We start from the raw sequence: 24,305 nt of genomic DNA on the forward strand, positions 1-24,305 counted from the left end.
AAAGGACTTCCAGCTCTCTGTCACACAGCTAAATATAGTAGTCACACCTTAAGATCCAACCATTCTACCTTCTATAAACCAGTATTTTTTCAGTCTTCAAATCCAGATATTACAAGTTCATTTTCTCTTTCACGCAGAAAGTCCACAGGAAATTTCCAATCCTTAATATATGCCAGTAATGATTGTACTCTAATTAAGCCCTTTAACTTTGCAATCTCACCAAAATATTCTGAGTTAACATATCTGAATGAAAGAGTAACACACAAGAGTCTACAACACTCATGACTCTATCAAACACACTGAGTTAAAGTCTGGTTTTCTATGTAAAAGAATGAACAGGAGGCAGGGGGACATGACTTTTGAATGTGAAACTGGCACAAAAATAAGGCTGGTCCAAAATGGTTCCCTCTCAAATTTTGCTACCACTTCTGCAGAGTCACTTTGGGGATTTTTAGACATGTGTGGTAGAGCCAGAAGAAACTTGCCAGCCACTGAAAACCACATTTCTTCCTTTTTTTTTTCACCCAGAGGGCCCATTTACCATGATGCTACATCATCATGTAATATCATGGCAAGTTACCATTTGGGTTAAAAAAAATAGTTTATAAAAATAGTGGTTGGTAGCAACTGCCAGGCAAAGCAATCACAGGAGCAGGACCACTGCTGTGAAAATAAGGGTGAGATGGGAAAAATTTCGGTGGATTAATTAATTAATAATAATTGTGGTAAATTTCTGTAGCAAGTACAGGTGAAACTCAAAAAGTCAGAATATTGTGGAAAAGTTCATTTATTTCAGTAATTCAACTTAAAAGGTGAAACTAATATATGAGATAGACTCATGACATGCAAAGCGAGATATGTCAAGCCTTTATTTGTTACAATTGTGATGTTTATGGTGTACAGCTGATGAAAACCCCAAATTAACAATCTCAGAAAATTAGAATATTAAATGAAATCAGTAAAACAAGGACTGCAAATAGAGCAATATTGGACCTCTGAGAAGCATGCACATGTACTCAGTACTTGGTTTGGGCCCCTTTTGCATCAGTTACTACCTCAATGTGGCGTGGCATGGATGCTATCAGCTTGTGGCACTGCTGAGGTGTTATGGAAGACCAGGAAGTTTCAATAGCAGCCTTCAGCTTTTCTACATTGCTCGGTCTCATGTCTCTCATCTTTCTCTTGGCAATGCCCCATAGATTCTCTATGGGGTTCAGGTCAGGCAAGTTTGCTGGCTAATCAAGCACAGTAATCCCAAGGGCATTGAACCAATTTTTGGTACTTTTGGCACTGTGGGCAGGTGACAAAGTCCTGCTGGAAAATGAAATCAGCATCCCCATAAAGCTCGTCTGCGGAAGGAAGCATGAAGTGCTCCAAAATCTCTCGGTAGATGGCTGCGTCCCAAAATCTCTTTTCTGATGAGAGCAGCTTTTGCATCTCACTTGGAAACAAAGGACCCAGAGTCTGGAGGAAGAATGGGGAGGCACACAATGCCAGATGTTTGAAGTCCAATGTGAAGTTTCCACAGTCTGTGCTGATTTGGGGAGCCATGTCATCAGCTGGTGTTGGTCCACTGTGCTTCATTAAGTCCAGGGTCAACGCAGCCATCTACCAAGAGATTTTGCTTGTTTTCTGCTGCTCCAGAGGGTAGGCCCCAAACTAATGGATTCAAATTACAAGAGAGGAGATTCCCACTAAACATCAGGAAGAACTTTTTGGTAGAGCTGTTTGACAGGGGAATGGACTCCATTAGAAGGTGGTGGAATCTCCTTCATGGAGGTTTTCAAACAGAGGTTGGATGGCCACCTCTCAGGGAGTCTTTAGCTGTGATTCTGGCATTGCAGGGAGTTGGACTAGATGTCCCCTGGAGTCCCTTCCAAGTATACAGTTCTATTAGTCTAACAATGGAGGTAGCACATCAGTAACCAATCCATCTATTAGACAAGCTTATAGATTAAAAAAGCTTCCCCATCCAAAATAGCAAACAGCATTAAACATTGTCAGTAGGAGGAAGTGCAGAACCCTAAAAGCTGCCAGTGTTAAAAATAATAAAACAGCTAAAATCCACCAGAAAAACATTTTGGGGGGGAGGAATGTCTTCACCTGATGAATCCTCCCCCCCCCCCAATTTAAACAGATGTGAATTCGGGGGGGGTGTTCTTAACTTGACAATTGCTCCTGTAAGCAGATATAAATTATATTGTACAAAAGGCAATGTAAGCAGCACGATCAGATATTTTGGAAAATGCTGCTGGGTAGTAAAAAGGGTCTATGTAGCTGGCAAATGGATACACTTTAATTGCAAATGTATGAATTATAAAGCCAGAAACTTGATTTGAGCCACTGATTTAAACTGGCACATTTCCTCGGTGAATTAAATTGCCTTGTTTTAAATCCTACCATCTCTGACTCCCACTTGTTCAGAGTCTGGTGAAGGAGGGGAAAGCACGAGATAAGCCAGTAAGGTTTTATGAAGAAATGGCAGGCAGAGCACTGATCAGAAGAGAAAGCTTCCAACAAGTAACAAAGACAAAAAGAGAGCAGCTGAGCAGCAGGGGAGCTGTCCAGGAGGCAGCTAAAACTAGGAACAAGCCTAGTTGTAACAGTCACTTTCAGGAAGCAGCTGGAGGATTAATGCGCACAACCTAGCTGGCCTACCTTTATGTCCTAAATTCTGATTTTTAGAGTGATATGGTTAAAAAACACATGTAACTTTGAAAAGTATTGAGGAAGAGCTCGAGAACACAAATCTATAATATGGACTTGTTAGCATTCTGTTAAGTTTTCTCCTTTTGGGAGGGAAGGGATGCGAGGCAGATATTTTGTTAGAGATCAGCACAAAGTTCATACACTGGGTCAGCGTATTCATAGTAGCCCCGTTCCCTCCCCATGGCAAAACACAGGGAATTTCCATGGTGGTGAAAGAAACAGAAACAAATGAAAGAGAATAATACTGTACTGTCAGCTGGTATATGTTCCTAACTTGCGGCTAATGCTGCCTAGAGTTATTTGATGTACAGCTTGCAGCAAGAAGAGAATCACAATGGCAGTGAAAGCTCTATGATGGGTCTAGTCAGTGATGCTCTTTTGAAAGAGGGAAGCTGACATTGGTTAGGACAAATACTTCATTCCCTGCCATAGGGTGTCCATTGGAATAAGGGTAGGAAGAACCTGCCCCTCCACATCTCCCATCATCCCTGATGATTTGGTGATGCTGACTGGGTCTGGTGAAAGTTCTGGAGGCCCAGAGGCCCCCCAACCCTCCATAAGACCATTCATGGATCCTATAAAAGTACCATAACAAAACAAATGTTTGTTACTGCCTATATTGAATAGGTCTCCAATTAAGAATACGGTCTTCAGGAAAATCCCCTTAATTTTGAATGCCTACAAGGAAGACTAGACATTTAGAATTACTGGTGATGGCCACTAGCTTAGAAAGCTTTTAAAAAAAGAAATAGAATAAACACAGAGATTAAATTGCCATGATAGCTAAACAGGGCTTCCAGGTTCAGAGACAGATTGCGGGGGACAAACAACGAGGAAGAGTTATTATTGCTTTTCTGCCTTATGGCTTCCAAAAAGTATATAGCTTCTGTGGAAAGCAGAACTCTAGACAAGATAGGTGGACAGATCCAGCAATGCTCCTATGTTCATTCTACCTATTAAAGCATGCAAACATATGGCTATTGTCTGCTTTCATGTTTAACAAACAAATGAACAAGTTTCTCCTACCCAACCTCTCATCTCCAAGGATACCTCAAGACTGCTCACAGATATGATCCAAATTCAATTTGAAACTTACAATACATACCATTGAAACAGCATTACTGAAACCTAACCCATAAAATATGACTTTAATCACACGTCTCCAAAGGCCAATATAGTATCAATTTTAACTTCTTCTTTTTAAGGACAAGCTATTTGCTGATGTCTAGCACTGCAACACATCAAGCTCTTTTGAAATAAGAAAAAAAAGCCTATGGGGTAGACAGTGTGTCTAGCTGTCAGAGTTGGGTAGAAATTAGTTTAACCAGCAGATTGCCTACAGTGTCTGTACTGTACTACTTGCAAAAACAAGCCAAAGCTTATAGATATGGAGCTTGATGCTTGAGTCAACCTCACTATTCAGCTATCATGGATAGTGAGTGTATATGCTAAGTTTGCCTTTGTGCTTCTTCCTGCCTCTCCCGCTGTTGCCTTTTCCCAATCTGTATGGCATGTAAGGAAACTGTGTACCGCCAGGTACTTTAGTTTTTCACTTGCTGCAATATGAAGTGGTGGTCAGATATTTTGCTTGTTCTGCATTAGTGCACAGTTCTGCTGTTAGTTTTATGCAATTGCACAATTCTCATGGGACTTTAATCGTACGAAACAATCTGTAGAGAAGAATTTTCCACAAGGGTGGCAGATAAACTACTGCAAGAACAAAAAAATCAAATAAAAAAATCTGCCAGTGGCCTGTTCAGAATGAGGTGATTCATTGCTACAGTTCTGGTCTGTTTGGGAGCGATTTGAAAAACAGAAGATGGTTAAGCCCCAGTGCAGAGCAAACCATTGCAAATTAAAACCGCGATCCAGCAGAGATAAAAGCGTCAGGCAGACAAGCCCTATGGCATGTGCTGCCTCAGACCATTCACCCGTCTAGCTTGGTATTGTCTTCAGTGACTGGCAGCTGCTTTCTGGAGTTTCAGAAAGAAGTCTTTCCTAGCCATGCCTGGAGATACTTGGGATCAGACCTGGGAACGTCTGAATGCAAAGCAGTGGCTGTACCACTGTGCTCCAGCCCTTCCCAATATATTTCCCTATGTGAAGTCTTGTTGCTTAATAAATCATCACAGAAAGCTAGTGGATGTAATATGAGTAATCAAGTGGTAGAGCTTTTCCAATAGCATACCGCTTTGGGCTATAGGTGAAGGGATTCCACAACATGGTCCTCCATGAAAAATAAGCTCCTTGCATGTAGGAAACCTGCATGTGATGACAAGGATCTAGTCTGCTTTCCTCCTTAACAGTTTGCTTTTGAAGAGTGATGATGGGAGCATAGGACTTAATTTGATCCAGGATTCAGGGCTTATCCACACTTAGCTTTCCCCCCACTCTTTCCAGGCATAGGTCCATGCTTAAAAACCCCGTGTCCAGGCATGTCCAAAATCTGCTCTTTAGTGCTCAGTCGGAGCAAATGTCAATTGAGGTTTTCCATGGATTAACACAGACATGAAGCCTTAAAGCGTGGACTCTGCCTGGAAAGAGTGGAGGGAAGTTAAGTGTGGATAAAAGTGCTCAGTCCTGAAAGGAGACTGGCGCTTCCAAATTCAGTAGCCATTGTAAGTCCAAAAGGACTTAACCCTGAATGGAAACTGTAGTTTTCAATCCAGTAATAGCACCAGCTCCAGAAAACATAAAGGGTTAAGATGGACAGGCATACCTATGAGTAGCTGAGGAATACAGGACTTATTTCAGTTCGGTCAGATTTTATACCTCCAAATCTATTTGCGATTCCAGAGAACATCTTTTATTTACTTATTTATTAACTTACTAGTAACTTCTCACACTAAAGTGAAGGGAAGAGAAGAGAAGAGGGGGGAAAGAATGTATCTGATAATACACCAATCTAACATAACACTTATGGAAAAACAAACAACACACCTGCCCTATATCATTAACTATAATTAATAAAAAAAGAATGCATGCACACACTAATTAGCAGATAAACAATTGTTTTCCCCCTTTAGCCTCCCCATCACAGCCAAAAGTCTGCTCTAAAGCCAGCTGTTTCAAATCCATGCTGGGTGGGTTTTGCATCCGTCTCCAGGGATGTTCAGGCATCTCTCTTCTCCCTTCAGGACTGAGCAGTAACAAGGCAAAGCAGGAAGATGATAGCAAACGTTTTGCCTGCTTTGCAGCTGGTCCTGCTACTGCTGCCCTCCTGCTGGTGGTGGTGGAGTTGCAGCACAGAAGGATTCCTGCCTGGGAATTTATCTTTTCACCTTGTGTCAAGGCCAGCAGAGGCGTCAATGTTTCTGAGCACGTGTAGGTTGCCTTTCCTTGAGTCCAGTGGTACCTCAGTTTACGAACAGCCCTGTTAACGAACTATTTGGTTTACGAACTCCGCAAAACCCGGAAGTAGTGTCACCTCGGTCTATGAACGGAAGCCAAACAGTGGAAGGACACCGGTGGCGGGAGGCCCCATTAGGGAAAGTACGCCTCAGTTTAAGAACAGATTTGGTTTAAGAACGGACTTCAGGAAAGGATTAAGTTTGTAAACCAAGGTACCACTGTACTGAATGGGTTCAAGTAAGAATAGCTATCTGAACTTTACGAACGGGGGGGGGGGGGGAGAGATTTATAATCCAGGTTTAAAGTGCATGGCTGCTTTAACACTGATGTGATACTTGCAGGAAGTCTCAGTGGGTTGAGCTGTTGTATGAATAATGTGTGTGAGAGAAAAAGTAAGTTCTCTTTTAATAGGTCATGGCAGGCAGATCTGTGTGGGCCTGGAGTGCTGAAGTGTCTGAAATCTGAACATAGCACACGTACCAACATGTGATAAGTGAGCACAATACATACCCTAGTAAACAGCAAATCTCCCATTGCTTCTAACACCATGTGTTTTAAAAGAAAGTTATGAGAAGCAGCATTATTTGTGCATGCCTTTAAAATCTGTTCGCCATCTTCAGAGACAGCTTAAGGACTATGTGATGTGGCAGTTGCTATGGTAATGACTGGTTTCATTATTGATTACCCAAATAAAAACTTGTGTAAACCTACATAACATGCTGGCATATAATGCTCCCTTGGGGAACCTTAAGTTGTACTTCTTTTCCTTAGTCATTTTTTTTCCTCCTTCTCTCTTTCCCTTTCCCTCTCTGCATTTATATTTCAGGGTTTTCTTTGGCTATGAAAAATCTGTGTGAACACAATGGTAGTGAAGTATCCACATTCTCTTCTGCAGATCAACACATACATTTCACAAGGACCTTTCATCTTTCCCCCAGCTATTGCTGTACTTCCTGGGATTTTTTATTTTCTCAATACTAAGTTGCTATTGCAGGGTAGATGAAGTTTCATCTACAGCAAGCACTTCCATTCCAGTTGCAGGTGCAGTATGGCGGCATGAATGTCGCAGGCAGCTATTGGCCAGTGCCCATACCGTTTCTACTGTTCCGTGGCACACTCTCTCTGTCCATGCCTGTATCACTTTCTTAAAGTTTCTTAAAAACTTATTTTTCTATACCCAGAATATGAAGAGTATATGCCCAGGGTATATGTCCAGGATATGAAGAGAGCTTCCCAAAGTACTACTTGAGAAGGAGTATTTATCTTGCCTTTTTAAATTGAATACAAGACAAAAATGATGAACGCCACCAAATATAGCCTCTGTTGTAAAACTCTGCCCTGCTATTTTGCCAGCTTAAAATAATAATAATAATATTGTGCCATGTGTTCTTCTTGCTATTTTTTTTTAAGTGGGTATATGAAGCTATGTTAGTCATGTGACTGCACATTCAAAACTCAAGGATCAGATTTTGGCATCTAGTTGCAACTGCCTGAAAATCTGTGTCTGTTGTGACTGGGTGCAAAAATCTCATCTGTGCTCAGTTCAGCATGAACAGTCAGAGCAGTCACATAAGCAGCTTAGCCTGTGGCAGAGCCATTTAAAGTCAGCATAGGCCTTTGAAAAAAGGAAAGGAAAGGAAAGGAAAAGTGACTGCCACAGAACCATATGTTTGCCAAGGAGCAAAACCTGGCCATGATTCTTTTTGAATCTGGTTCCTTGACAATCCCCCCCCAAATTTTTTTTTGGGGGGAATCAATTTTTCATTAGCATATTAATGCAGTTACTTGCAATCTGTAAGGTAAACCACCAGACTCTGATTTGAAAGGCTTTTGTGTCCTTGTAACTGCCTAGTTGTAGCTGCCTAAAAACTACCCTGCTATCCCTCCTTGCAAAACCACAGATAAAGAGAACGGCGATTAGATTTGCCCCTAATTAACAGACACCAGTGTATGTATTAATAGATATATATCTCTGAATAGTGAAAAGAAATATGTCAGATAATAACATTCAACGTTTCTCCAATATCAAGGCTTTGCATTTTCTACATTAGTAGATAAGCCTGTGATATTTTAGCACACTATCTTACAATGACAGGAGACTTGCCATATATGTCTCAGTTTAAGGTCACAGCAAGCAAATGCCAATGGTTAAGGGAACTGTAGAACACTAATTTGCATGTTTATAAGTGGGAAGAGAAATGAAAGTAACCTGTGTTGACTATGGCTCATCATAGGCTAATGTACCAGATTATTTATCTTGGGTTGTATTAAACCAAATTCTACTCAAAGTAGACCCAGTAAAATAAATGAACTTAAGGCAGTCATGCTATTTTATTTCAATGGGTCTATTCTGAGTAAGGCTAGCATTGGCTACAACCCCTATTATTTATTTGTTCAATTTATTAGTTGTCTTTTATCAGTCATTATCCCAGGGCGGTATACAACACTTAAAACAATACACTGAATAAAACCACTTAAACATTACATCAGCACATAAAAAAACTAATCTTATACAGCTGAACCACAGCAATACATCTGCTCGTGAACCACATCAAAGGTGACCATCATGATTGTAACAACTGCTGTGGAATCTCCCTGCTGAGTACTGTGAGGAAAGCCTTTGACCATGTAGTTCTCAACAGATTACTCATTGACAGGGTCTATGCTGAGTCACAACATGGCTTCAGAGCTCAGAGCTTGGAGGTCAACAGTCTCACTGCACCAGCTGCAGCAGAGACACCCCTTGTACATTGCCTTCATAGACCTGATGAAGGCCTTTGACCCTGTCATCAGAAAATGACTCCTTATACTGCTCAACAAGAAAGGATGCCCATTTAAGCTCCACAAAATGATTGTGTCCATCCATGAGAACATGCATGGCACTGTCCAGTATGATGATTCATCCTCAGAAGCTTCCCCTATAAAGAGCAGCGTGAAACAGGGCTGTGTTCTTGCTCCAACTCTTCTTCTCCCTGTTGGTCTCCTACGCCTTCAGCTCAATGGAAGCCAGTGTGTATTTCCATTCAAGGTGTGACCGGGGGGGGGGGGTGTCTGTTCAACCTGACACATCTCTACACCAAGACAAAGGTGTGGCAGGTTCTTATCCAAGATATGTTGTCTACAGATGATGCAGCCCTTGACAGCACACTCTGAGGAAGCTCTACAGAGACTCATCAACCGTCTTGTCCAAGACTGCAAGAAGTGCAGCCTGATGAAGCCCAACATCCTGGTTCAGCACGTCACCAGCAATCCACACATCAGCATTGGTGACCACATGCTTGAGATGGTAGAGCATTTTGACTACCTGGGCTCCATCATAACCAGCAACCTTTCCATCAACACTGAGTTGGACAAGCATCTTGGCAAGGCAGCTATGGCAATGGCTCACTTTTCCAAAAGGGTTCGGGAGAATGGGATGCTAATGACCAATATCAAGATGAAGGTCCATCAGGCTTGTGTGTTGAGTATGCTGCTTTATGGAAGTGAGTCTTGGACAATTTACATCTGCCAGGAGCAACGCCTCAATGCCTTCCAAATGTATAATCAGGATGATTTGGGGCATCACATGGCAGGACAGAGTCTCAAACAAAGATGTGCTCTTGCAAGCCCACATTCCCAGCATGCTAACACTTCTGTCTTAACGACACCCACGCTGACCCAGTCATGTCCACAGAATGGAAGATGGCAAGATCCCCAAGGACAAGGTATTGGGAGCTGCCATCAAGCACCAGGCCTGTTGACAGACCAACTCTGCATTACAAAGATGTCTGCAAACGTGACATGAATGTTGGCAACGTTAAGCCCAATGTATGGGAATCCCTTGCAGACAACTGCAGTGCCTGGAGACAGACAGGCAGGTCATATAGTAACAGCAGTAACCAGGGGTGGAATGGCTGCTGGGAGGAGTGCAGAAAGAATAAATGCCATGGTGCATTTGCAGCAGCAAAACTAGAAACCTTCATCTGTTTCACCTGCAGTAAAAGATGTCTCTCCCTTCTTGGTTTCTACAGCCACAGCAGGCACTGAAACTCTCCAATGGTTTGACTTTACCACTGCTCCATTGTCTCCCGAGACAGGCGGGTGCCAGCAACCACTTTCTTCACTTCCCTACTGCACACAGATATATCTCAGCACATATATGTACTGAAAAACACATTTATATAACACACCATATATTCTATAGTAACATTTTAATTGGGGTGGGAAATCTGTATCAGTCCAAAGCCTGCGTTCCCTTTTAAGCTTAAAAAAGTTGTCTTCAGAATCAATGTACACATAACATTGTGTGTTAGCATTATAGTTATATAGACTTGTATCCTAGATAAATGAGAGCTCATTCACACTCTCACTATCAGTGGGCTAGATCTGAAGACAACTGCCTATTTGACAAAAGGACACACATTTCAGAAATTAAGAGGGGGCAACCTGAAACCATTATATAGTACTGGGATATGGCATTATTAAATATTTCTACTGAAGGACATTCTGCAGCAAAACAAGAAATGTTTGCTGGAGAAGATTCCAGATAAACAATCACATTACTAAGTGGTCATGGCAACCACCCTAGACATGCCTTGGTTGATAAAGAATGACGTTCAGGCCCAATTCGAGACCCATCTCTGTCGCCAGCATCTGATATGCACAAGGCAAGACTGAGTGATATGTACCTTTCCAAACACCTCAGAAAGTCCCTTATCACACCTCTGATCATCTTAGTGAGGCTGTCATCCAAAACTTAAACTATAGTATATAGACGTCCAAGTTACAAATAAAAAAAACCTCACACAGCCCTGCCCATATCTTCAACCACATTATTTTCAATGTAAACAGCCCTGCTGGATCAGACCAGAGGTCCATTTAGTTCACAATCCTGTTTCTCATGGTTGACAGCCAGATGCTTCCAAAAATCCCACAGTCAGGGTGTGGTGGCAATGACACTCTCTCAGCAAGTGGTATTTGGAGGGGGACACAGAACCATAATGGCCATTAGCTGTTGACAAGACCAAACTTTTATGAGTTTGTAATCCCCTTTAAAGCCATCTAAGCTACTGTCCACCACCTCTTGCGGCAGTGCATTCCATCCATTTCATTATACACCAGCTGAACAAACTACAAAGCACTCCTAACTTCCCCACCCCTGCCCACACCAGTCCTTACTGGCTCCACCACACAAGGTACCAATTGCTGCACCAGCCTGGAGCTGCCACAGTGACCTGGCCCAACGGCATCACCTGAGGCTCAGTTGCAGAAGGAGTCTGCATTACTCTGTTAGCTTCTTTTGCCTGTACTGAATCTACTTTTCATTTTCACCGAGAGAGGGATAAAAACTTGCCTCTATCTTCTTTTGCTGTGTCATGCATGACTTTATAAATCAGTTATTGTGTCCTGTTCCCTTGGTGTGGGTGGGTGGGTGTATATACACGCACACCCACCCCTTAAATCCCCACCAAAGCTTTAGTCTTTCCTCACAGGGAGATGCTTCAGACCCCTGATCTGCACCTGAAGCTGGGCAGTCAGAATTGTACAATGTACTTCAAATGTCCCCAGACCATATCTAGTACATTACTAAGCAATCTCTTCCTAGGGATCCCTAGCCAGGGCTTTGCCTTTTCCACAGCTGTTGGAGAGATGCTCCCTCAGGGTTCATGACGCAATATGTGTCCCAGCTTTCTTTTCTAATTGCTTCCTGCTTCTTCCACAGCCATAGTCCTCCCACAGATAGCCACAAAGCACTTGCAATTTTTGCATAGTACATTTCTTTACCACCACACTCTTGCCTGGCAGGAGCAAAATGAACCAGTGAGTAGGGAACACTGAATTCAGTGTTATTTAGGTCGGGTACACACCACATACATTTAAAGCACACACACACCGATCATAGAGACTACAGTTTGTTAAGTGCTGGGAATTATAGCTTTGCGAGGGGTAAACCATTTCTGTGTGTGTGCTTTAAATGTATAATGTGTACACAGCCTTGCTCTTGGGATTTTAACGTTCTCCTAGGGCTTCGGGTTGCAATTTAAGAGACTGAGCTGCAATACAGGAAGCCTCCGATGTTAACTTTCATCTCTGCCAGGAAGCCACTAGGTAGCTTTACAAGTTACACACTCTTGCATCCAACCTGAAAAACCACTGCAACATGGGCCTGATAATATTAACCTTATGCAAAGGTATCTGAAGAAGTGTGCATGCACACGAAAGCTCATACCAAGAACTGACTTAGTTGGTCTTTAAGGTGCTACTGGAAGGAATTTTTTTTTGTTTTGACTTATGCAAAGGGTTACTGAGAACTTTATTGATAGCAATGCAATCCTATGCATGCCCCACCCTCCATTGGGGCCTACTCCCTAGTAAATGCATTTAGGATTTATCTATTTTATTAATATTAATGGTATACTTATTTTAAGGGGGGGAGAATCTTCTCCAAGTGGTTTGCAAGCCACATATCGAACAAGCAATGAAATACAACCATAAAAACCACAAAAATAAAATAAAAAAATTCCAAAAAATCCAAATAAACCATTAAAAGCCAAGAGGATAAAGGCTAATTCCACACAAGATAACATCAGGTCAAGTTGGTTGCTAAAGGCAGCGGTAAAGAGGGAGGTCTTTGAGGCCTGCTTAAAGCCTGCAAGGGATGCGCTCATCCAAAGTCCCGTGAAACTGCATTCAACAATTGCAGTGCCACCACTGAGGAGACCCTCTTCTTAGGACGTACAAGCTGAAAGATATTCATAACAATATGACCAGACCATTGAGTGCCTTAGTCCCATCGCTCTCTGACTCTATATCAAAGTTGGTACAGGAGTGACCTCATCTGCAAAATGTACAGCTCAAGGCTTCCTCAGAGTGAGCCACTGAGTGTTCTAGGCAGTAGAGGCTAGTATCCATTGGGTGGAAAGCAAGGAGACTAACAGTAGGTGAAGGCAGAGATTGTAATAGCCACAGCTACCCCATGACTGGTTGTAAGTAAGAAGGCAGGCGCGCTGTGGGATACTTCCCAATTCTCCATAATGGACCAGTCTCCAATAACTCTAGGGTCTCTTTCTGTGGGTCAGTACCTAGGAGACCTTTAACAATCCATGGATGGCTTAGGAGACCCTTTCTATCCTAAAGCTCTATATAATTGATTGGAGAGTGGGGGAGGTAACAAGAGACAGGATGAAACTCACTCTGAAACCCAGCAGCAAACTCCAGCTTCTGCACTTTCACTTAATTCAAGGCACAGTCTATTTTTAAAACAAGATGCCCCAAAGTGTACTTAATAATACACATTCAAGTGCTGATGACATAATTTAAAAGGCTTAGAAATACTCAACAAAGAAAGCTGCTCTTAAAACTTGATCTCAAAGAGATCTACAAATAATAAACAACTCTCAGTATATTTCTAAAGCAAAAGGGGAGGAGGAGGAAAATCACTTGTAAATAAAAACAATGCAGAAAGAAGTTAATAAACTTGAGAGAGAGAATCCTAAACATTTTTGTAAGTCCCACTGAAAATAGCATGCTTTACGTTCAAGTAAACATGGTTAGGAACGAGCTGTTCAACAGTTCCCCATGCCTAGAAAGACAGATAAGATCTCCTGGCTGCCCTGTGGCCCTTTAGTACTAAGAAAAATCTTTACATTTTCCAAACAAACAGCAGTTGAAGATCAATGCATCCATCCATACACATGAAGAACACTTTAGGTCATCAATATGTGCAATTCAGTTTTTGTTCCATTATAAAATAAATGCTAATTATAATGCATGCACTCACCGCTTGACAGATAATTGGGTATTTTACACGATTTATTCCACCAGCAAAAACAGCAAAAGTGAGAGCAGAATGGAAACAGAAGTTGAGAAGCATGTGCCAGCCTTTCCTGCTGATTCGAATTGTGCTGTTTGAAGTTAACAAAAACAAAGTCATATAACTGTTGTGATAAGCAACACATAAATCATAACAACACATTGAATGTACAGCCCTGAATTCCAACCCAGGAGTCCTTCGGGTGACCAGAGGAGCTTGGGATTGTTTCAGAAACTGTTGAGCCAGAATTGTTATTTTGCACCAACAAGCCTTGCTTTCATAGAGGAAGCATTACAGAATTACAGTGTTTGAACCTCTTTCTTGGGGTTCCTGCGTTATTTCACTGAGTTCTTAACACCAGTGCCCTTTCAATACATGTCAGCAGCCATGCTATTACCTAACTCCATGATCCAGTTATCCTGCAATGACTCAGATGCAAGGGAAATTGTTTGTTTAACCAGGGGCTACAGGGGCAGGCGGGCAGTCTCTCTCTCTATCTCTTTGTTTTCTTATTTTAGCGTTCAATTAGCCCTTTGAATGTGTAAACAAAACAGAGCCCAAAGCAACTTTGAATGAGGTTGTTATGCAAAGAAGCTTTCAGAAAGATGTACTACCTATAGAACAAGGATTGTGGCTTTTGCATTAGGCTTAATTAACAACAAAGTCAACATTTATTTGGCTGTTGCCTTTCTGTCCCACTTTCCCTCGAAGGAGCTCTGGGCAGTGGGGTTCTCAAGCAATCTGTTACCAAAGCTGGCTCTTGTGGCCATTCAGCTTCAGAACTGGAACAGGCAATGCATCTCTGCGGCATTCTCTGAACTAAGCCGTGTGCTATAGGAAACAAATGAGCTCTCAAGCCAAGTACTCATGTCTACTCCAGTGGCATGCAATTCCTTCTCACGTAACCCTAGAATCTGGGATGACCCAATGAAGCAGAATGTTGGAAGGTTCAGGACAGACAAAAGGAAGCGCTTTTTCATGCAGCACATGATTGAATTAGGGAATTCAACTCTGATGGCTTTAAAAGATGGTTAGATGAATTAATGAAGAATAAGGCTACCAAGGGCAACCAGCCATGACGCTAGTGTACTACTTCTTGATTGTGGGCTTCCCATAGGGACCTGGTTGGGCATTATGACAAGAGGATGCTAGACTAGATGATTTGGATTGATCTCTCAGAGTTCTTCTAATGTTCTTAAGGGAGAAGCAGCACAACTCATTCTTCATTGGCTACAGAGGCCCTGACCGCACAGGAAGGAGACCTACTACTCTGCTCGCATACCCCAAAGGTTGCATAAGTCTTGGGCCTTATTCTAGAGCATTGACAATGGAGGAAGTAGCTTGATAAACAGACATATGGATTGAGATTTTCAGTGCATATTGCACACTACTGTATGCTAGAGGAGTATGAAACACCCAATTAATCAAGCATAGACAAAACCAAGCAAGCAATACATCGGTTATTGCTGATTTATGTTTATAGAGTACAATAAAACAGCATTTCTATGCCAATTACTTATAGCCAATCACATAAAATGACACCCATACACAAGTAGCAAAATGTCTATCATGCTGATGAGTGCTGTGTGTGTGTGTGTGTGGAGCCTGTATATTGAGAGAATCCCTGGAGACCACTATAACATAAGACACACAAGGGACCTCACCATAAAAGTGTCCTTGTGTGCATTGCAAGAAAACTAAATTATTCACACCAATGGGAAAATTTAAATGCTTTCATTCCAAGCTAACATCCAGGTGGGTATCTGGTGTCCCTACCACTGAACCAAGGCTGCTCCTGTCTGGATAGTCCTATCGCAGATAATATTTATTGATTCCCACTAGCGTAGGAACGGGCCATCCAGCTAAGCCACAACTTCCACCATCTCTGACCACTGATGAAGTTTGCTTGGGACTGCTGTGAGTTGTAATTGACGTCTACAGGACCACAGACTCCCCATCCCTGCACTCGAGTGTGACAGGATGTTGTCAAGCAGCTTGTACAGATAAGATGACAACTCAACAAAATTTAAAGAATGCATGGGCCGCTACACAAGTTACAGCAGAAAACAGGTACATTTCAAGAAGTCGGCAGAAGCCCACTGCTATCCCATCACACTTGTGGGGGCTATATGGCCTTTTTCTCATTCTGTGTGCTATGGAGGGACACATTTGGGGAAGCATTGCCAGTGAAGCTTACCAAGGCATACTGTATGCACAAGGGTGGAAAGATGTGCATCCATGAAACATGCTATGGAACAGAAGTCTGTACGCTCAATGCTGTTAATGCAAACTGACACTAAAGGAGACCTTAGTGCTCTTCAATATGTGACAGTGCACCACTCCTATAATGATTAGGGCTGCAATCTCATCAGCAGCTACTAAAGGATTTATTTGGGGTGACACCACTATGTTGTGTCTCTGCATGTGGCCCAGAGTAAAGCACTTCTGTTGGAGCTTGTTAACGTATTACAGGAACATCTCACTGAAATGTAACACTACTGTAATGTGCATGCAGTAATTCCTTCGGGGAAAGGCAATAGTGGTGGTAGGTGCTATGAGCCAATCACTGCCATTAGCCACTTTGGAGTAGATTCACTGATGATACTTATCAAATTTTGACAGGGGCGGGTGCCTCTCCACCAGCTTCCTGCATCTCCCCCTTCCCCTGCTTAAAATTTTAACAGTTGCAATGGGCAGGTGCAGCAGTGGCAGGTAGCGAGACGGGTGTCTGCCTCGTCTCTCTATCCCCTACTCCCTCTAAGTCCCAATGAATGCTGTGTAGCGGTGCACCAGGATAAAACGCCTGGTGATGTATGAGAGAACAGCATCTCCCTTCACTTGTCCTGGTGCCTGAGCATCTTGCCCCTCTCCCTGTGTGTCACTGCTGCCGCTCATGCCAGCCACCAAGTCTTTTTAAGAGAAAGGGAGGCATGGGGAATTAAGTGCTTTGGGAATCAAGGAAGGGCTGGAGCAGAGGGAGGAGTGCAATGATTTCTTAAATGCCAGATCGCTTGGGAAACAAGCAAAATTATTTCTGATAGTAAGGATGAAATAGCTCATTGCTGAGCCAATGCAACGTGAACCAGGGGAAGCTCTTCCATCTCTATTTTGCATGTTTTCTTGAAATCACACAAGCAAGATACAAATGATCCAAAATAAATAAATACATAACCCCATCTATCCTGCCAGCCTGGAAAATTAGTACTGGATATTCTAAATAAATTAAAAGTAGTGTAAGTATATCTAAGCTCTGTTGCTGGGCGGCTGAGATTTCCCCTACAAATGTCATGACAGAGGGATGTCCCACCCCTCACTCATTGCAAGCAACCCATCAAGCTGTGGAAAGCTGGACGGCATCTACAGAAAGGACATACTGCTTCAAGGAATCTAAGCAGGTAAAGGTGGCTGGAGTAGGGGCAAAACAAGTCCTCAGCTTGCTTTTGGCCCCAGAAGATGGCAGTTCACAGCTTTCCCCCCATTGCCGTGGGGGGAGGGATGCAGGGTACCTGAGATGATAACATTTACCAAATCATGCATGCCAGAATTCCTGCTGGAAGTCCAAACATCTGAAAATTGGATGGGGTGGGGGAAATGTGAGTTTTGAGTACTTTTTTTACTGCGGAAAATGGAATGGAAACAGAGGCTGGCTCAAATGAACTGTCATATTCCTTCTTACCTGTGATGCACAATATAGGTGATAATTGAAGCAAACAGGCACAACAGCATGACAGCAGTACATGCATAGACCACAGGGTGCAGGAACTCCCCAGGGTACTGGGGGAGGGTCAACACTGTCTTCAGATCCTGCCAAGTAAGGAAGACAAAACAGATTAATCTTCTAAAAGTATACATGAAAAAGACTGCAACCCAGTGCAGCGCTATACTGGACTTTTTCCAAAGGTTTTATTATTATTATTATTAATGGTTGTTGTTGTCAGTCAGAAACCTTGATCTATAGGAACATGTCTGAATTTTAACAACGGCACCTGAGACTCTGCTCTCTGGTTCACCAGTGAGTACTTGGAACTGAGCCTTTTCAGGGTGCCTCTCATCTCAGAAGACTATTCCTAGGAATCTGTTTGGTCCCTTCTTTGTTGAACTTTAGGAGAGCCTTAAAGACTTTCCAAAAAAATTGTGCTACCCATGTGGGTAACTTAATGATGCTTTGTAATAGACCCTTTTAACAAATGCTTCTATCTTTTAATGTCATTTTAATAACCTGGAATTCTGACATATGGGCATTTGTTATATATTTGTGATTTTTGATGCTGCTAATTGCCTTGCAAGGGTAGATACCCTAAAAGATAGGCTTTTTAAAAAATCTATTTCAAAAACAAAAATATACAAATCCATGGTTTAGTCTAATTATAGGTACCGTATGCATGGAAAGAAGTCAGCTAGCTTTATATACTATAGACAACAACCCTGTTCTTGTTTACATAATCAGTTATACCTGCATGAGAGAGCAATTAGTCAGAGTCTGCAATTTCACCAGGGGTCCTTGTCCTCTCTTTCAACTGACTTTGGCCTCTCATAGCTCCTTGAACCTTTGTGAAAATAAGCCCACATTCCTGCACACCATTTACTGCTTCCTTCATAAGCAAATATGACATTCTTCCACCCAATAAATGCTTGCCATTCTTTGACAGAGCTCAGAATCAAAGTTGAGTCATATCTTTCCCCCAGTTTGTGGGGTCGCATCCATGCCATACATTTAAAGCACTCTTCAATCATGACTTCACCTGAAGAATCCCAGAAACTGTAAGGGTGCTGGGATCTTAGCTCTTTGATGGGTTCCCCAGCAAATCTCTGGACCCTTAACAAATTACAGTTCCTGGGATTCTTTGGAGGAAAGCCATGAGTGGTGCATGCTTTAAATGTATGATGTAAATGTGACCCAGGTTCAGATTTTTGCCAATAAAGTAAGCCAACCCACTTGACTAGTTCAATGAATTAGCAAACTGGTATCTTGCAATGGAGAAAGTGATGCAGATAGGCCTATGTTTTTTATCCAAGGACATAAAGCAGGAGACCTAAATAAATGAAGCTAATTATGAAAGCAGTGTCAGGGGCTTATGGATTCTCATTCAGAGAGCAGAAAGTCTGAGAATTTCACCACCTTTGACCTACAGAATCTGTAGGTCAAAGGTCAAGTGGGTACTAAGGGTAGCATTATGATCATTTCTATTCTTAGTATGCATAGTACACCCACTCTGTGATCGTGAGAACTCCAATTCCAGCCAGTGCATGAGCAATCAAAATATAAATTTTAAATTTTTATCGCAGCCAAAAGTAAAGAAATTCAGCAGAATTCCAGCAGTGTTCCCTCCTCTGCAAACCAAGATTTTTGTGTATCTGAAGAAGTGTGCATGCACATGAAAGCTCATACCAAGAACTGACTTAGTTGGTCTTTAAGGTGCTACTGGAAGGAATTTTTTTTTGTCAAGATTTTTGAAGCCACTTACAAACAGAAAGACAGTTCCATATACCGTACAATCATAAAATAGACAGTGATACTGCGCTTTCAACAGATTTAAAGCAATCATTTCAAATACCCATCAATCAAATATAAAAACTGAAAGCATTGAAATTGTAACAAAGTCAGCTACAAATCAACACCAGCCTGCCACTCCCTTCACCCAGCCCAGCAAATGTTCCTTCTCATTAGAAACACCTTGGATTTTTTTCTAAAGACCAAGAGTGAACTGGTCCAGTAATCCATCCACAGACCTGAATGCCACATTTAGCAGCCAGTTATGCACTGTCAGAAAAAGAGGCCAAAAGAAGAGATCAGTATGCATGAAATTTGCATCCAGTGATTTATATACTGTTGCATGTCACCCTAACCTCTGAGCAGTGCAAAGATTCCAGGGGGTCCAGGTGCTTACTCATGGTTTGTGTCTCCTTTGGAATGAGGCACAGTGGAGACTGTGGTGTCTTTATGATATGTGAGGTTTTTTTACACATATATGCAACCTGACCCTGTGATGAAGAGGTTCACAGAAGTAACACCCAAAAGGGTCTTGTTTCTCCCATAGCCACAGCCTTGGATTCAAGCAGAAATCAACAGTCTCTCCGACTCTCTCTCCAGCTTTCTGCTTTTCCCTGTAGCTCACATCACTGCCAACTCTCCGATCTCAACTCTGGCTTTGTCTTTCTAACTACTGCAAGTTGAGGGATGGGCCTCACTGGCTCCCACCAATTTGCCATCTCACATTGAGGCCCTTTCCTTTGTTCCCCTTAACGGCCCATTACCTAGGTGATCACCTCATTAGGTGTCCTATATTTCAACACTTGCTGAATCCAGGGATTAGAAGGATCTCAGCATACAGCCCAACACTCCAAACTCATAAGAACACACAGGCACAAATTTAGAAACCATTATTATAATTTAAATAGAAACACAATATATCTCACCCTAGGAAGACACCAATCCTGTTCAGCCTGATAATCAGGGGCTGCTAAGTGCTGACGGGCAACTTAAAGCTCCTGCTCTACATTCCTATGGTTTCTCATCCTTAAATCAAACTTGGACTGGACACCTCTCAATTAGAGAAGACCTTTAAATTGAGGAATGTCAGCAGATATCTCTTCAAAATACAGTGGTACCTCGGGTTAAGTACTTAATTCGTTCAAGAGGTCCATTCTTAACCTGAAACTTTTCTTAACCTGAAGCACCACTTTAGTTAATGGGGCCTCCTGCTGCCGCCGCGCCGCCAGAGCATGATTTCTGTTCTCATCCTGAAGCAAAGTTCTTAACCCGAGGTACTATTTCCGGGTTAGTGGAGTCTGTAACCTGAAGCGTATGTAACCCGAGGTACCACTGTAGACTGTTGTCTTCTGTAAGGTAGGACATACAAGCACTCTAGTCCCAAAGGAAGAATCCAATTTCCTCTTGCACAAGGAGACATGGCTGATATCCATGCCTGGGAAATATCTGCATGGGGTTCTTCCATATTCATTGTACTTTTTCCATGAGATAATTTCTCCTAGTACTAAAATGTTCTAATGTACCTCCTCATGACAACCCAAGTCAGCTGCTTCTTACCTGCTTGTTTTGCTTCTGTCAAATTGTTCAACTCTCACTTGCATAGTGGGTACTGACAAGGGCTGCTTTATGAAGACCCAGGAGGCATTTAAGTAAGGCCTCGTTTGCTCTTTGCTACTGTACAGCCTTTTCATAGATATTTCCAGCTGTTCTGCTGTCTGCAGATGACATAAGAAATACCTTTTGCTCACTTTGTGAGCTTTCAAATGAAAGGAAAGCTCTCTGTTTATATTATAACATACATATTCCTCTGAGGAGAGATTTTCCTGTATTATTTTAAATGAAACAGGACAAAAACAGGTCTGAAGTTGTGGAATGAATCCTGGATATGATAGAGCAGGGGTTCTCAAGCTTTCGGCTCCCATGGGTGCCAATAGAGGTGTCTGGGGGAACATGTGTGCCCATAAGTGCCACACTGACAGCCCCTGTTATCCATTTAACACAGTATTACCCATGCCTATATATTGACGTGTTCTTCAATTTTGGGCTGTGTGTTCGTTGCTTTAGAAATTGCTTAGCCATTTCCTCAGCACAAGATGGGAGCTTGCTTGTGCTTTTGGTACTTCTTGTAATAAGAAATGGAAATTCTGCAGTAAACACTGTGAAAGGCCTTCTGCTTGCTTGCTTGCTTGCTTGCTTGCATGTATGTGGCTGGCGCATGCCAAAGCCAATCTGCCTTGGCCTTTGTGAATTAAGCCTTGATTTCTAAGGCCACACAGAGAAAGGGTTATGTTATGCCTAATGTAAAGAACTTCTGAATTAGCTGTGGCCAAGGTATCTGTAAACCCTTGGATGGCATTATGCATAAGTTTAATTGTAAGCAGTGCATTTGATTGTGATGACACTTGGGATTGTTGAATATTTATGCTGTGATTCTGCACCTATTTATACCTCCAGAAACGTAAGCGTGTGCAGCTCAGTGCAGAACTGCCGCCTTAATGTTCAACAGGAGTGCTTCTGCCTGCCACTGTTGATTGCTCGGCAAGAAAAACAACAGCAACAGCAGTGGCTTCCAGCTCTCACTAATGTAATCACTGTTATGGGCTATGGAGTCTGGTTAGAATTCTGTTTACAGGCCATTTTCACTTCGGAAATTTATCTAACTGTATAGCGCCAATGACATGATTCTAGGAAGTAACAAGGTAAATACTTCCTTTTATGTTGCTATACAACAAAACACCAACAACACAATTTTCTTTTGGGGTAGGGGATAATACAACTGGAAGTTCTAATGCTACAATGGCAGCATTAAATATATGAGTGGGAAAATACATACAAAATAATAATAGTGAGTTGCTTAGAAGTGTTTCATTTAGATAGCCCAATTCAACACATACAAGAGCATTTATCTGTGTGTATGTATGTAATCACAGGATTCATCTCATCATATTACGCTCAAGTGCCTCTATGAAAGCTAATGCCATATGTCTTGTTCAGTAGAGCCATTCTGCCTACAGAAGAGTCATGAACAATCGAGCCTTTAAAGGCCATTTTCATTTAAAACTAGTCATAATTTCATCTTTAGCTCAATTCTGATCTGACACAGTAAACCTGTCAAGCGATGGAACTTTAAGCTAAAATACCACAACGTATTAATGGCATTGTAAAATACCCTTTATTCTGTTCTGTACACAGAAAACTGATTTCATTACAGATACACGATAAATTAATCTTGTCTGCCTTTTAATGATAATTAAATCTTATTGATCTGTCAGCCTCCCCTGAGTGATCCCCCGAGAGAAAAAGCAAGCAAAAGATAAAGATAATTTTTTCCACACAGTATGCAAAGTAGTGTAATTGTACATCACATCTGAACAAGGCAGTTTTCTGATTTTATGTCCTAAAGGAGAATATAGAGGACATAAATATTGGTAACCGGCAATGGATATCTGAATTTTTAGAAGAGGGGACACTGAAAAATAAATATCTAAGCATGGCTGAAAATGCAGAAGGACGTCGAGGATAAAGCCTATGTAGATAAAAAAGCAGAAAACAATAATTGCATCATCCTTTCCATGGGAATTATTCTATTCCAGTAGTTATGAACAGTGGCATAGCGTGGGTTGTCAGCACCCGGGGCAAGGCAAGTAATTTGCGCCCCCTAACCCGTGGATTTTAGCACTCGAGTGCGAGCGTGCCCCCCCCAGATGTTGTGCCGGTGCGGCCGGCCCCCCCTGCACCCCCCACGCTATGCCACTGGTTATGAAATAGCTTCAAATAATAAAGGGCTTTTATTTCTCTTCCATGGGGAAAAGTTGTCTCAAACAGAAAAATCTATAATACAGAGAAACTGTATATAAATCTTTATGTCATGGAGGAGAAGACAGCTTGAAGGGTACCTAGAAGCAAACATCTGAGTAATGGGAATATGGTACTTGAGTCTAGAAATGTAGCGACAGCGTGGGGAGAGGTGGAGAGGAATAAATCACTATGGACATTTGCAACTGAGGTCAGATCCTGTGTCTGATGAGGCAAGAGGATAGCCCATAAAAATCCACGCAACAATAAATTAGTCAGTTTTCACAAGTGGCAGCGCTCAATTCTCTCTTTTTTTTGCTACTACATCCTAACATGGCTACTCCTCTGGAATACACACCTGTTCAACTCTTTGATGGGGTAATTTTTTTTTTAAGATTGTACAATGTATTGAAGTAACTGTAGGGGGATAGATGTTAAAGACAATACTATTAAAACAACACATCTTGTTTTAAAGGACTTTTCTGCTACTACTTGATAAAATCATAAAATTACAGGTGGAAATAACATTTGAGCATGGCAAACATCTAATAAAACATAAAGCAGCCCTATAGATTTCAGGTTGGGTCCAATGGTGGTGAAAGCACGGTACCTGATTTCCACTGACTGTCCCTGCTAGCTGCAGGCCTCTGTACCATACCCCACACTTTTCCAGAGGGCCCCACAGACCATAGGACCAGATCTCCAGGAGAACGGAAACTTAAGTGTTAGGGGAAACTGGCAAAAGACTTGTGCTCCACCTTTGGCCAGCACAGCCACATCAGATATCATCCTCGGTCATTACAGAAACATCTTTCCATTTTTAGTATACTGATTTACTTGGGGAAATCCCATGGGCTCTCTGTCCCCCACTGGAAGGGAGGCAACGCTCAGTGAATAAACACAGATCATCCCAAAAACATTTCCCATCTATCAAACTTCATAAAATGGGATGGAGTGAGGAGGCCTGGGATGAGGTATTTAGTTGGGGTAACATGCTTGGTGCTGACTCTTCTGTGGTTTAATGAATCTTTCCAAGTAGTTATGGATGCAGTCCGTTCCTATCACAAAAGAGCACAAGGCTGTTGTACCTAGCTCAGCAAGGAATGCTTTTTCTATATCCTACAGTGGGTGGAATGGTGGTCCATCGCCACAAAAGAAATGGAAGTT

General features: G+C 42.1%; 1 protein-coding gene across 2 annotated transcripts in view; it reads right to left on the reverse strand.

Annotated features, from left to right (window-relative positions):
• ADGRA1 (adhesion G protein-coupled receptor A1) overlaps positions 1 to 24,305 on the reverse strand; it is a 313,190-nt gene that overhangs the window by 41,377 nt on the left and 247,508 nt on the right. For both annotated transcript variants that reach the window (XM_083740999.1, XM_083741000.1), the window contains 2 exons: positions 17,529 to 17,656; positions 13,820 to 13,943 (listed from right to left, as the gene is read on the reverse strand). In XM_083740999.1, coding sequence (XP_083597125.1) covers positions 13,820 to 13,943; positions 17,529 to 17,656 — 252 coding nt within the window. The remainder of the gene's footprint in view (positions 1 to 13,819; positions 13,944 to 17,528; positions 17,657 to 24,305) is intronic.

The sequence above is a fragment of the Podarcis gaigeae genome, assembly GCF_964106915.1.
Source record: "Podarcis gaigeae genome assembly, chromosome: 5".
In the NCBI taxonomy this organism is placed as follows: Eukaryota; Metazoa; Chordata; class Lepidosauria; order Squamata; family Lacertidae; genus Podarcis; species Podarcis gaigeae.